The sequence below is a fragment of the Panulirus ornatus genome, chromosome 29, assembly GCF_036320965.1.
Source record: "Panulirus ornatus isolate Po-2019 chromosome 29, ASM3632096v1, whole genome shotgun sequence".
Taxonomy (NCBI): Eukaryota; Metazoa; Arthropoda; class Malacostraca; order Decapoda; family Palinuridae; genus Panulirus; species Panulirus ornatus.
In genome coordinates, this window is record NC_092252.1 from 6,251,741 (window position 1) to 6,267,098 (window position 15,358).

At 39.0% G+C, this 15,358-nt stretch overlaps 1 protein-coding gene across 4 annotated transcripts in view; it reads right to left on the minus strand.

Annotated features, from left to right (window-relative positions):
- Positions 1 to 657: 657 nt before the first annotated feature.
- mle (dosage compensation regulator mle) overlaps positions 658 to 15,358 on the minus strand; it is a 63,029-nt gene continuing 48,328 nt past the window's right edge. For all 4 annotated transcript variants that reach the window (XM_071679083.1, XM_071679084.1, XM_071679085.1 and 1 more), the window contains 6 exons: positions 12,448 to 12,609; positions 8,234 to 8,338; positions 5,592 to 5,690; positions 4,464 to 4,610; positions 4,019 to 4,166; positions 658 to 1,532 (listed from right to left, as the gene is read on the minus strand). In XM_071679083.1, coding sequence (XP_071535184.1) covers positions 1,285 to 1,532; positions 4,019 to 4,166; positions 4,464 to 4,610; positions 5,592 to 5,690; positions 8,234 to 8,338; positions 12,448 to 12,609 — 909 coding nt within the window. In that variant the 3' untranslated portion in view covers positions 658 to 1,284. The remainder of the gene's footprint in view (positions 1,533 to 4,018; positions 4,167 to 4,463; positions 4,611 to 5,591; positions 5,691 to 8,233; positions 8,339 to 12,447; positions 12,610 to 15,358) is intronic.

Sequence of the window (15,358 nt, forward strand, 5' to 3'; positions counted from 1 at the left end):
TGTGAAGATAGACTGAACTTGAGAACATACATGTCATAAGGGAAAGAAGCAAGACTGAACTTGAGAACATACATGTCATAAGGGAAAGAAGCAAGGAGTATGAGTAGATGTCTTGAAGAGATGGAAAGATAGACTGAAGAATGCTTTGAGTTTTCAGTGGCTGAACATGGAGGAGGGCGAGAGGAGTGATGTATACAGGGGGTGACAAGCTTCTGTGGCTGAAACATGAAGTGATTAGAGGAAACAAGAACGGTCTTTGTAGCTTGGCTGTGGACAGGTGTCTAGTTTCCATGTATTATATGCGATAACCAAAATTTGGAAGCGAGAAAATGAGACTGTGTTTTGCCTTTTCCTCGCACAATCTTACTGTTGCAGATGTTAAAACCTGATCGCCGTTTCCTGTATTAGCAAGGTAGTGCCAGGAAAAGAAGAAGAAAGATTGCATTCACTCACATCCACTCTCTAGCTGTCATGTGTGATGCATCAAAACCACAACTTCCCTTCCATAACTAGCCCCCACACCCACCAAATCTGGATGCTTCACCTGCTCTAGTTCAGTCTGTTGACAGCAAGTCAACCCATGTATATCATCATTCCTGTATGCGGTACCACATTAGGAGTAGAATTCTTTCTCCTCTGCCCAAGGATTAATAAAACTTTTATCATTACACATTTTACTTCTATATCTACTTGTATACATATAATCTTTCTGAAGCTAAAAAGAAAGGAAAGCATATAACACACACACGACATGAGACTCAATATAAGGATTCACTCTTCAATTTAAAAATTAATTGAGGAGTCTTGCAAGTGCAGAAGTACATACCACTCAAACGGAATGTATCATTTATTCTAATCACACATTATCATATCTTTTGTCAAAATCGTTAAAATATCTTCTCCAGGGTTGGTACTTTTTTAAATGCCCAGTGGCTGTAGTCTTAAGATTATCATAATATTACACACCAAACTGAAGTTATTTACATATCTAATCTAAACAACTGGCACAAGTATGCATCTCTAACTTAACTTTCTCAGGAAAGGGAGACACAATATCCTACAAAAAGTATATGTACCACTAAGATATATCTACAATACAATAACTTCAATCATGTATTAATAATGATGAAAAAAAAAATCCTAAATCATTTCCAAGTACTTCAGTAAGCTGTATACAATAAAATTGTAATGCCTCCTCAAAGGTAACTACTTATTTTGTCTGCATAAAATATTGTGTAATTCCAGTAATTCAAATAGCCTTTTAGATTTTCAAATAATTTTGAGTTAGTTTGGTGGGCCAAATTGACCTCTACCCATAAATCCTCCTCGACCCCCAAAACTTCTGCTCCCTCCTCCAAAATCCCTACCATATCCACCACGATCATTTCTGAAACCTCCTCCAAAACCACGTCCACCCCCAAAACCACCACGGGAACCACCATAACCCCTGCCACCTCTTCCACCAAATGCACTGTTGTTACTATAACCTCCTCTGAAACCTCCACTGGAATCTCTATCTGCATTATCTCCACCTGAAAAAATAACATCAAATTATCAAACAGTATTTCAATATCATAGCCCTTAACTTGCTACAAATATACCTTTATATTGCTATTACTGTCAATTAACAATGCATGGTTCACTAAAAATATCATCAGTTGATTATATAATGACTCCCTACCTTATATCCATTACCAATATAATGTTTCATAACACCATTTATCCATGGATGTTATTTTCACTCTTGCCAACCTTCAGGGGAAAAAAAAAAAAAAAAAAAAAAAAAAAAAAAAAAAAAGGAATTTTGCAAAATGAATCTTACAACCATGCACAATACTGGCTGCACTTCCAATACAAAAAGCTGTGATGTCCAGTGCTCAAGCTGTTATCTCCATTCATTTATCTACACGTAGATAGTACACAACTGTTCACTTTAAAACCAACAAAGTATCTAGTCGGTAGTATTTCATTTCCGGTCCTCAAAGTCAACAGAGGTTCTGTCTGTTTATCCCCACTAATTCAGTCCTGGCTAGAAAGCTTTTTGTTACAAGCAGTGGTTGCATCTTTGCACTTCTTCAGAAGCTTTTCACTGAACTTCACTTGATGACCCCCCCCCCCCTTTTTTTTTTTTAAGCACAGCTATACACTTTCTGTGTGAGGGACTCTGATAATGACTGTGTGCCAAGACTTGCATGAAATTCAGTAGAGTTTTTCCTTACCAGATTGAAAATTATCTTATCTTCAGCACTGCTGTGAGAAACTGACAAGATAGAAAACATGATTCTGGAAAGATGTATACTTTTCCATATAAGAAGACTTGTCTCCTGGCTGTGAAATGGCCACCCACAACTCATCAGCTTTTTGCTTACAATATACATCTTCAAGCTGATACTTGGAAGTGAGCAAATTCAAGTTCATCTATCTCCTCTTCCATGAAATGGAATTTCTTCACAAAGTAGAGCACTGAGGCAAACGAATTATTTCCTGATTGATGCGAAAAATTCTTCCTTCGGCTTTGATGAAAATGCTTTAGTTGTGAGAAAGTTCATTACTTCATTCCCCATTCTAATAGCTCCCTATAACTGCACTGTTCAGGTGATGGAAACTTTGCAATCACTGAGGCCTTCACAAAGCAGAGCAGTATCTCTTGCAGTAAATTAAATTTTACTACTTTGAAGAGCAGTAATAGATGGAAGGAAACTAGTAATTTCTTATCCACTTCTTTTTCTTATTTATTATACTTAGTCGCTGTCTCCCACATTAGTGAGGTAACACAAGGAAACAGACGAAAGAACGACCCAACCCACCCAAATACACATGTATATACATACAAACCCACACACGCACATATACATGCCACTTCTATACATGATAATTTTGTGTGACTTTTTAAACTGAGGAATCAATTCGTGTAGTCATTATTTTTTTTTATACATATGAGTAGAAAGAGAGGAGAGTGATTGGTTCCCAATGAATGTTGGTCTGCAGCAGGGGTGTGTGATGTCCCCATGGCTGTTTGATTTGTTTATGGATTGGGGGGTTAGGGAGGTAAATGCAAGTTTTGGAGAGAGGGGCGAGTATGCAGTCTGTTGTAGATGACAGAGCCTGGGAAGCGAGTCAGTTGTTGTTTGCCAATGAGACAGCTCTAATGGCTGATTTGTGTGAGAAACTGCAGTGCATGGTGACTGAGTTTGGAAAAGCATGGAGAAAGTTGAGAGTAAATGTGAATAAGAGCAAGGTTATTAGATTCAGTAGGGTTGAGGGACAAGTTAATTGGGATGTAAGTCTGAATGGAGAAAAACTGGAGGAAGTGAAGTGTTTTAGATATCTGGGAGTGGCCTTAGCAGCAGATGTAACCATGAAAGCGGAAGTGAGTCATAGGGTTGGGGAGGGGGCAAAGGTTCTGGGAGCGATGAAGAATGTGTGGAAGAAGAAAGAGTTATCTCAGAGAGCAAAAATGGGTATGTTTGAATGAATAGCAGTTCCAACAATGTTATATGGTTGCAAGGCATGGGCCACAGATAGGGTTGTACTGAGGAGGGTGGATGTGTTGGAAATGAAATGTTTGAGGAAAGTATGTGGCGTGAGGTGTTACGAAGAATGAGTTGGTGAGTTAAGTGCAGTCAAGTGTTTTGTGAGACAAGGAGAGATTGTATATTTGTCGACAGAATGGTAGAATAACGAATGTGGGTGAGGCAGTAAGAAAAGATAGCTAACTGGGTTAGAGGAGTGTAATTTGACAACCTATGAAGTGCTGGCTCACCATGCAGCCATTACTAACCCTCCTGATATGTATGCAGGAAGTAAAGGTAAAATTCCTCCATAGTCAGTGGCTGTCTACCAATTCAAAGAAAAATAATTTTTTCTACAAGAAAACCAACCTGAAAAAAAAGTACCTCACACTATGAAAAATATGATAAGCTGTAAGCAATAATTCAAAAATTAAGAATACAAACATTCTATTTAAGCTACAGGATGTATGAAACTCGATGCTACCAAAAGCGAAATGCTCCATTACCTGGTCCGTCATCTGTCCTCATTCTCTTCATTGCCGGTCCACCAAACTGTCTTGGAGGTCTGGGAGTGTTATACCCTCCCATACCAATCTGCTCCATGTTGTGGCGACCTGCATTCATACGGCATAGCTGACGAGTGCAGTTCATGACCTGCAGAGAAATCAATATTAAAACTTGAAGAAGTTCTAAAAAGATTTGTAAATGAATTTCATTTCATCAAAATATATGATATAACCGTTTCAGTGATAATTTCAGCACAAAGAGCTCACAGAAAAAGTTCAGAAGTCAAAGATGGTTCTAGAATTGCAAGAAATAAGTTACAGAAAAATGCTAAAAGCCTTAAATTTGCTGACTATGGAGGAGAGAAGAGAGGGGTGATCTGATTACAAGAGAAACATTAGGAACAAGAAAAAAAGGAGAAAGATTATATTACAAAGAATTACTGACCTGTTCATCTTGATGTGAAGGTTCAGCAAGAGTCTCTGGTTGGCTTGTTCCCCTCACTATGAGAGCATCTAAACATGGCCTCAGTGTTAAAATTTTAGCGGCAAGATCAGGAGCCATGTCCAGATTAATCCATCCATCTAGACGCACCTAGATTAAAAGTCATTGTTGAATTAAAGAAGTAAGAGTACCTCCTAATCAAGATTTTTGCCACCTACTCTATCACAATTTCTCATTCAATATGAAAAATATACAGTAAAACCCCATTCTACTGGAATTTTCCTCTTAACAAACCCTGTAAGCCCCATCACACTAGGTTTGTGATCTAACAGAAAATTCTGTGGCATTCGTCACAATGCAAATCTGGTCTAGTACAGTTAAGACCCATTAGAATGAGCATGGAGTGTAACTAAAAATTCCATTAACTCCTGACCTCAGTCCCAGGTACTCACCCTCAAGTAGGGACTCTGGACATCATAAGAATATCTGACAGACTGTCATCACCTTGGTGTACATTTTTCTTTATTTTCTTTTGTGTATCACATTGGTGCATACTCTTTTTATTTCCTTTTGTCCATCACCTTGGGGCATATATTTCTTAATATCTTTCATAAACAGTGTTCTTCCTATATATATGCACATAATCTTACTCAAATTTACACTAATTCAATGGTGTAATACAATCTTCATCATTTTACACATACAAAGACAATCTAGGTAAAACTTTCAAGACAAAATATGACCCAGCTTGGTAACTGCCCAGTAGTTTGAGATAAAGGCTGAAGTGATGAATCTTTGTACTTTCTTTTCTTTCAATCTATTCGCTGTGCCTTGCCTTAGTTGAGGCAGCATATTCTAAACTAACAAATATTTTACAGCAAACTCAATGTATCAAAAATGCCCAAAGGTGGGATGAGAGCATGAATTAGTACATATGGGAAGTTTCTTTTTATTTACCATCATAAAATGAGCATAAACAATAAGAAAATGAATGTGTTTCACTGGATGCTTCATACATGAAAAATGTGAAAACATGGAAAATTATTCCATTCAGGTTCACATCATTATGGTACCAAAAACATATATGAAACATAGTTGTAATTAATGGTGCAGCACAAATCATATACTTACAACACCCTCAACAGCTTCTACACTTCTACTGCCAAAGAGCATCAAGTGGACTGGAGTTACCATTGTCATTTGCTTGCAGGATACTGCCCGAGTTCGGATCTGCATAGATAATAAGTAATACACTTTAATCTGGTGCTAAAACGATATGAATGAATAGAAAATACAATAACATTCAACATTACAACTACTACTGCTGCCACCATTCCTATCTTTTTTTCTAAACTACAGTTCACTGCATAGCTAGAGAGCCAGAAACAGATAAAGAATAGCTACATAGGCTATAGATAAAGTTGTACAGAGGAGGGGAGTTTGATCGAGTAAGTACTGAAAGGGCAAGAAAGATATGTGGTAACAAAAAGCATTGTTGAGAGAACAGAAGAATAAGTGTTGACATGGTATAGACAAATGTAGAGAATGAGTACGGAAAGGCTGACAAAGACGATTTGTGTGTCAGAAGTGGAGGAAACAAGGAAAATGGGGGGACAAAACTGGAGATGGAAGGATGGAATGAAAGAGAATTTGAGCAATTGTGGCCTGAATGTACAGGAGGGTGAGATGCAGGCATGGCAAAGAGTGAGCTGGAACGATGTGGTGCATTGGATCAACTGGTTGTCAATGCCCTGAACCAGGGTATGAGAAACATTTGTGGAAAACCATGGAAAGGTTTATATATGTATATTATTCATTAATCATTATACTTGAACACCACTTCACACATTAGTGAGGTAGCACCAAGAAAAAAACGAAGAAGAGCCCACATGCATGTACAATGAATATCCTTACCAACCAATCTACAAAACAGTCACCCTCTTTTTTAATAAATTCCACTGCAATACCATCCAAACCCGCCACCTTGCTAGATTTCATCTTCCGCAAAGCTCACAGCCTCTTCTCTCTTTACCAAACCAAACTTCCTAACCCTCTCACTTTGCACACCACTCCGACCAAAGCACTCTATATCTGCCACTCTATCATCAAACACAATCAACAGACCTTAAAATTACTCACTCCATCTCCTTCTCACTTCTTCACTACCTGTTATTACCTCCCTACTTGCCCCCTTGTTTCCCTCTTTAGAAATTGAAATACAAGGAGGGAAGGGTTTCCAGTCCCCTGCTCCTGCCCCCTTTAGATGCCTTCTATGACATGCAGGGAATAGGTGGGAAGTATTCTTTCTTCCCTATCCCCAGGAAAAGCGGGAGACCAAACTGGAAGTGCAAGGAAGGTGTAAAAAAAGATTTTGAGCGACAGGGGCCTGAACATACAGGGGGGTGAGAGGCGCGCAAGGAAGAGAGTGAATTGGAACGATGTGGTATACTGGGGTTGATGTGCTGTCAATGAACTGAACCAGGGAATGTGAAGCATCTGGGGTAAACTATGGAAAGGTCTGTGGGGCCTGGATGCGCATAGGGAGCTGTGGTTTCGGTGCATTACACATGACAACTAGAGACTGAGTGTGAACAAATGTGGCCTTTTTTGTCTGTTTTCCTGGTGTTACCTCTCTGAAGTGGAGGGTAGCAATTCTGTTGCCTGTGGGATGTGGTAGTGCTGGAAATGGATGAAGGCAAACAAGCATAAATATGTACATGTGTATATATATGTATATGTCTATGTATGTGTATTTATATGTATGTATATGTGCATAAATGGGCATTTATGTGTGTGTACATGAGTGGATGGGCCATTCTTTGTCCGTTTCCTGGCGCTACCTCACTGATGCGGGAACAGCAATTAAGTATAAATATAAATATGTATATATAAACACACACATACATAAGCATGGGATATAGTGAATTGGAGTGATATAGTATATCGAGGCAATGTGCTGTCAGTACACTGAACCAAAGTATATACGTACTGCGACCGTAAGAAACCATGGAAAAGGTCTATGGTTCCTGATTGTGAACAAGGGGCAAAAGCTAATACTAGGAACAGATGATGAAAGGACTTCTTTGCACAAATCCAGCTCTCAAGTATAATGCAATGGAATTAGAAGCAGCTATCCACAGCCACGCCCCATAAAACTTTCTAGGCTTCAACCATTAATATGTTATTACCTATTTATACAGTATATTCACTGGGCCACATCTTTTATGCTTTCTCTACCTATAACATGATTTGCCATTAATCTGGGGAAGCCTGTATCACTCAACACTGTAAAACAATAACTTTATGTGAGACTGATGTTGCTGAAATGTTATGTGCACGAGAAAGCATGTATTCATGGAATGAATACCTGCAGCCTTTGTATACATAAGGCAGAGGGAAAAGTCAGCAACCTGGGCCAAGGAGAACAACTTTTCCACTATTGCACAGCTAACTCAATATGTCACCATCAATAACCATCCCATATACCATGCCACCTACTAACTGTGATGATGAGCCTTTATGCAGCCCTTACATGTTACAGACCTCCTATTGCAAGCCATGATAGCAAAAACTCTTCAAGGTAGTATACATGTGTTCACTGGATCATGTTATCCTTATGAATAGTTTCAAGAACTGACAGAGCTCATTTTTCTACACTACTACTACTATTAATAAAAAGCCAGTCACCTGCAAAATTCATATAAATTCAGAACAATAATTCAAGCAAAGTACAACAATTATTTTCTTTAGCTAATACTGTTGAGTACACTTACCTTTTCACCAAATACAAATAATGGAGAGGGAAAGTTCAATTCCTGGTTACTACAGTTAACAGATGACTTATGGATTAGGGCAGCCTTAGATTCTGTTGTTAACACCTGAAAAAGAGTATTAAAAATAAATTATATTTTTCATATACAAAGATAACACAAACCAAGGACAACCATATACAATTCAACAATCACAGGTTACTTAAAAAAAATGTCATTTACAAAAATTCTTGAGATTTAAGAAAATGTGTTATGAAGGATGAACAGCCACTGCATCACAGATGGAGGCCCTATGAGCATTTGAGAGAGCAACTGCTCAATGGGGGCTTAAATAATGTTATATTCCAAAAAAATACAGTGTACACATGATTCAACCCATTTGTTCATCATAAAGCACAAGGTTACCACATTTTCATTTACAAAGACTTAAACCTTATAACTCACCTTAGTGTATGATGTTACTGTGCAGTGGTGAGGGACTGCCACATAGTCAGTAAAGCTCACTCATTCACTGAAAACTGCCTCATGGGTATTATCAGAAAAAGTACCTACTACCTACCTATGAGTACCTATGATGAGATTAAAGTGCATATCTTGCTTTTACAATATTTTCGAATGCCACCTCCATTACATAATTACTAATTCTTGGTTCATCAGAGACTGATTTCAAACATGTCAAGCATTCTTTTAAATGTAACTGCTGTTTCATGAGTTTTTTCTATTTCTCCAGGTCATATATTGAACAATCATTCAAGCTTCCTGGCTGGGCTATCATATATTTTTGTCTGCTTTCTTTTCTGTACATTTCATGTTATTGATAAAGACTCAATAACTCTGTAACTTCTTTGTTGAAAGGCTTTCAGCTTAGAACATTTTCTTTTACATCTTCAATTTTTTGCCATGCTCAGATTATCATACAGCTTTACCTTCTTTATAGGATACACAGTTGCCGCTCTTTCAGTCTTTTGTGGTCATATGTCCCATCTCCTTGCTTTTGCTTGTGAGTTTTTAAGTCTCTGTTTGTTTCACTGGTGACCACATAACATAGCAGTATTCAATTTAGCTTCCTGAATATAAGTCAAACATTCTCATCGATAGGTTTCTATCCATTGTTTCTAGTGCAAGTTCTCAGAATCATAGCACTCACCAACGGAGAGCATTATCTTCTCAAAAGGTTCACTGCAACATAGTTTTGCATTTATGATGAAACCTAAATAATTTACACTCAGGCCACTTTTCTGTTCTGACCTCATTTCTTCCACTAAAGCATTCTTCCTTGTCATACAAATTAATTGCTAAAAACAAGCCTCATTAAATTCCATTAAGCTCACTTCTGACCATTTGTAAATCGTTTAAGTCTCTTTAATCCCACTGTCTTAAGCAAAGCTTCTTAAGATGCTTTCCTCTACTTTTGTGGTTATGTTTGATATCACTATCATAAAGAGCACTGACGCTCATACCATTCCCTGTGGTACCCTAGATAGGATGTCTTACTTTTCAAACATGGTTCCATTTGCAGCCACAGTGAACTTTCTCTCAGTCAGAAACTCTTTAATCCATCCTCTTATCTTACCCTAAATGCTGTAATTAGCTACCTTCTCAAAATATAGATAATAACTACAATGAGATTTAATCAAAATGGCAGGGCTAGTGAAAAATGCTCATTGCATGTCTTTCTTGACGTATGAGACTATTCTTCTAAGCTGCTGCCTACATTACATAATTATCAATTCTCAGATCAGCTGGGTCTGATTGCAATCATAATGAGTTTTCTTTTAAAAGTTTCTGTAGTTGTTCCATGCATATTTCTCATTTCTCTGAGCATTACATTGACTATTGTAGCTTCCTTGCTGGGATATTTTATACTTTTCTGTGTTATATTTTTGGGATGTTCCATGGTACTCTTGAAGACTCAACCCTTACCTTCCCTACTGAAAAGCTTTCAGATTTAACATTTTCTTTTATATCTTCAACTTGTTGCCATGAATAGACTATCATACATCTTTCTCGGCTAAATTGTTGCAGTTCTTTCAGCCTTTTGTGGTAGTCCATGTATTCCATCTCCTTGATTCTAAATGTGAAATGTTTCTCAATTCTGTTTTTCTATCATTTCTACTGTTTTGTTGGTGACCATACAACAGAACGGTCTTCAATTTTGCTTCTTATGTATACACTAAATAATTTCAACCATCAGGTTTCTATCCCTTGTAGAGAAAGTTCTCTGAATCACAATATTGACTCAAGTGAGTTTCACATGAAGGTGGGTCTGCATCAAGGGTGTGTGATATCACCATTTGTTTATGGCTGATGTGGTGAGGAAGGTGAATGCAAAGGTCTTGGAGAGAGGAGCGGGTATACAATCTGCTGGGGTTATGTGAGGAGGCCTGGGAGGCGAGTCATTTGTTGTTTACTGATGAGAAATATGAGTTAGAAACTGAAGAAGCTGGTGTCTGAGTTTGGGAGAGTTTGTTGACAGTAAGTGTGAATAAGGTAGATAATAGGTTTAGCACTGGGAGCAAATGGAGAAAAAATTGGAGAGAGTGAAGTATTTTAGATACCTTGGAGAGGATATGGCAGTGAAAGGAACCATGAAAGCTGAAGTAAGCATATCCACATCATCAGGTAGGTGAAGCAGCGAAGGGCACACTGAGGAGTGTGCAGAAAGGGCAAATGGGCATGTTAAATGGTATAGTATTCACATTAATGCTGTGTGAATGAAAGGACTGAGTCTTAAACAATATCAGTGAGAAGGGAGTGGATGTGCTGGATATGATATATTTGAGGACAATATTGTGGTGTGAAAAGTAATAACTGTATAAGAAATGATAATGTGAGAAAGAGTTAATGCAGAAAGCATATACATATGGGAGATGAAGATGGAGTGCTAAACTGGTCTGGACATATGGAGAGGACAACTATGAGGGTATATAAGCTTGAAGAGGAAGAAACAAGGCAAAGGAGGAAGCAAAGGGGATGAAGGAGAGGAGTAAAAGATTACTCTGAGTGTTCAAGCCTGAGCATGCTAGGTGTGCTGAGTATGAGGAGAGAGTATATTTCAGCAATGTGGCATATAGGGGGCAATGTACCATCAAGGGGTTGAACCAGGGTATATGTAGATGTCTGGGAAAACCACAGAAAGGTCTGTGGGGCCTGGCTGTGGATAGCAGCTCTAGTTTGGGTGCATTAAACCTAACAGCTAGAGAGTGGAAGTGAGTGAATGAGGTTATTTCTTTGTCTGTTCCTAGCGCTACCAAGCTAATGCAAGAAATGGCAAACATGCTTAGAGAAAAAAATATGATGGGTAAATTTCCCATCCCAAGTTTCTATAATACAGGGGCTCACTGTACAACAAAACTGCACAACACACAACACCCAAAACAATCATCTGTTGGCTATAAAAAAAAGAAAAAAGTAACCACTACACCACTCCATCCAAACCATTCCATAATCAGTCATCAACCCCTAAGGAGATATAAAAAGCTTAACCTTACTTCAAGCTTCAACAATCAATACCTACAGATCCCCTTCTATTTATCTATCTGTTTCTCTGATGCCTGTTCCCTCCAGAAACTGCCATCAAAGTGGTGGCCATGGCAAAAGTCTATACTTATCCCTGTCCCTTGCATGCACCATTCCATGCATTTTCCTCTATTTCTACTCCTCCATTCTATCTCTCCATATCACAGGAGGATTTCCTTTCATGCCAACCTCTTTATTCTTGAATTCTGTGAATTATCCCATGTCCATCTTTCAGCTGCATATGTAAGGGTTGGGAGGACCATGTTGTCCTTTACCACTCTGCACTGCTCTCTCCCTTATCTCTCCTCCATACCACTAAACTCACCCATGATAGCTTCCCAATACTTAAATTCTGTCACCTTTTCCAGTCTTTCTTCCCCCATATATTTGTCCATTCCTACAGCTACCACACAGGTCACCATCATACTCCTTGACCTGAGGTCCAGTCCAGTGGATGAGGTTGGTTTCCCAAGTGATGGAGCCCAACATTAGGTAATCCTGGGCTAAAAAGACAAGGAAAAAAGATATATCTACAGCTCTCTGTCACACACTTAAAACAAAGTCCAGTGGATGAGGTTGGTTTCCCAAGTGATGTGGGAGCCTAACATTAGGTAATCCTGGGCTAAAAAAGACAAGGAAAGAAGATATATCTACAGCTCTCTGTCACACACTTGGAACAAAGTTACTTGAGTACCCACCTTTCTCTTTTCCTTGTGAACGCAGACATTGGGGTAATGTCCTAGGGCAAGGAGGCCAACCACTAAATCCAACTTTGGGTCTGGCCCATAGAAGTTATACGTGTGGGGCAAAAGACACTCTTCTGGAAATCCAGCATTCACAAGCAAATCCTTAAGCTGATTCTGAGGAGAAAAATCAAAATTGATCTTTAACATCAATCACATTTCAAAACATCACCTACAACTAATATTTCTTATCTTCCCTGAAGTTCAGATGTATTCTACCATGTATAGCACTGACAAATCAAGTTGTGGGAATGTAACGTTACTATTCAGAGATAATGTTCAGTCAAGGAATCCCACGTTGATGTGGTGCAAGGTGAACAGGAGTAGATGTAGACGAATAAGAAAGAAGAGATAGAGCAATAGCATAAATTATTGTGAAAAGGATAATACTTGGAAATTACAAAAGTAGCAGTGACCATGGCTTCAGACAGACCACCTGATGCCACTGCCATCCCCCATCACTATTTTTCTTTCTCTCCCCTTTTTAGTGGTAACTATGAAGGAAATGGAAGGAAGGAGTGAATGAGGCTTCTAGGTCTTAGGGTTCTAAACTCTCTGAAGGGTGTGAGGCAAGCACAATGCAGAATGTTGTATCACTGCAGTGGTGCTGGCAGTGGATGGGTGGGTGGCCATGGGTTATGGGAACAGTAATGTGCTGTCAATAGGCTAAACCAGGTCCAATGATGCACTACATGTACACTGTGAAATAGTATGTGAAGCTTTGCTGTAGACAACAGGCTCTTTTAACAGTGCATTATACATTATATGGCAGCTGGACAGTGAATGTGAGCAAAAAGAGGTCCCTGTTTGCAATTCCCAGATGCTACCTCACTAAGATGAGAAGAGCATTTGTGTGTATGTTTGAAAGAATAGTGGTTCCAACAATGTTATATGGTTGCGAGGCGTGGGCTAAAGATAGAGTTCTGTGGAGGAGGGTGGATGTACTGGAAATGAGATGTTTGAGGACAATATGTGGTGTGAGGTGGTTTGATCGAGTAAGTAATAATAGGGTAAGAGAGATGTGTGGTAATAAAAAGAGTGTCATTGAGAGAGCAGAAGAGGGTGTTTTGAAATGGTTTGGTCACATGGAGAGAATGAGTGAGGAAAGATTGACAAAGAGGATATATGTGTGTGAGGTGGGGGGAGCGAGAAGTGGGAGACCAAATTGGAGGTGGAAAGATGGAGTGAAGAAGATTTAGAGTGATCGGGGCCTGAACGTGCAGGAGGGTGAAAGGTGTGCAAGGAATAGAGTGAATTGGAATGATGTTGTATAGTGGGGTCGACATGCTGTCAATGGACTGAACAAGGGCATGTGAAGCGTCTGGGGTAAACCATGGAAAGTTCTGTGGGGCCTGGATGTGGAAAGGGAGCTGTGGTTTCGGTGCATTATTTCAAGACAGCTAGAGACTGAGTGTGAATGAATGTGGCCTTTGTTGTTTTTTCCTAGTGCTACCTCTTGCACATGCGGGGGGAGGGGGTTGTCATTTCATGTGTGGCACGGTGGCGATGGGAATGAATAAAGGCAGACGGTATGAATTATGTACATGTGTATATATGTATATGTCTGTGTGTGTGTATATGTATGTATACGTTGAGATGTATAGGTATGTATATTTGCGTGTGTGGATGTGTATGTATCTACATGTGTATGTAGGTGGGTTGGGCCATTCTTTCGTCTGTTTCCTTGAGCTACCTCGCTAACACGGGAGACAGCGACAAAGCAAAATAAATAATTAATCAATATATACATTATCTTTTTTATAAATGTTCTGTTTCCAACAACTGTGGGTAATGCAAGGAAAAGAACATCCTCAATCACTCACATCCACTCTCTAGATGTCATGCATAATGCATCGAAACTAAAGCCCCATATCCAAAGTAAAAGGCCACAGAGACCTTTCCATGGTTTTCCAACCACTTCATATGGCCTGGATAAGCCCATAGACAGGACGTCGCCCTGCATCAGAAGACAGTGTCAAATGCTTTGTTGATGTCTACAGCCATTAGTACTTTGTGGGTTGGGGTTTGTGGTTGGTTGAATCCATCCAAGCTGTGCGGGTGTTTTTTTTTTTTTTTTTTTTTGGATAATCATTTCAGAGAGTTTGGATACTGAGAACAGATATAATATGAAGTGGTAAAAGGTGGGAGAGTTGAGTGGTTTGAAGGTTCTAGGATTGGCATTTTATTATGCTGGAATGTAGTACCAGACTGTTCTACTCCTACTGTAAGTATTAATGTACTGTCTGAAGCTAAAGCTTACATGGATACATCTTATCTTTATTATACAATGATCTGTGCCAATTCTACATAGACAATTCATAAATGAAGTAAATCAAAAGGCCATGTGCTACTCTAAATTCAAATAAACAATTACACAGTCTTACAGAAATCTGCTAACTTAGAGAGCTAATCCATTGTGCTGCCAGTCTACACTTACATTAAATATGCTATCTTAATGGCCAATAAAGTATGATCATTACCATTAATGGAGAAAGACCATATTATAAAATGAGCAACTTACCACCTTTTCTTTCTGCATCACCCACATGTGGACTCCTGCCATTCTGTCCACAGACATACAATCCCTCCTTACCATACATAACACTTGATAACAATTAATTCACACAGCTCAGTCTTCATAACTCTGGATTCTCCTGTGGTGAACACTATGCACTAGCCCTGTCTTTTGGCAAAATGGTAGGAGCAACAGATAGCAGTAGTAAGTAGGAACATTTCGGTATGAGCCTATTTAGAGCAGAAACCTCTGCAAACACTGCACTAGAGTTCCCCTCTGCCAGTGGCCTGTTAAGGGTGAGGCATTGAAGGCTAAGAGGAGGCACTGGAGCTCAATAGACTCTACTGCCAC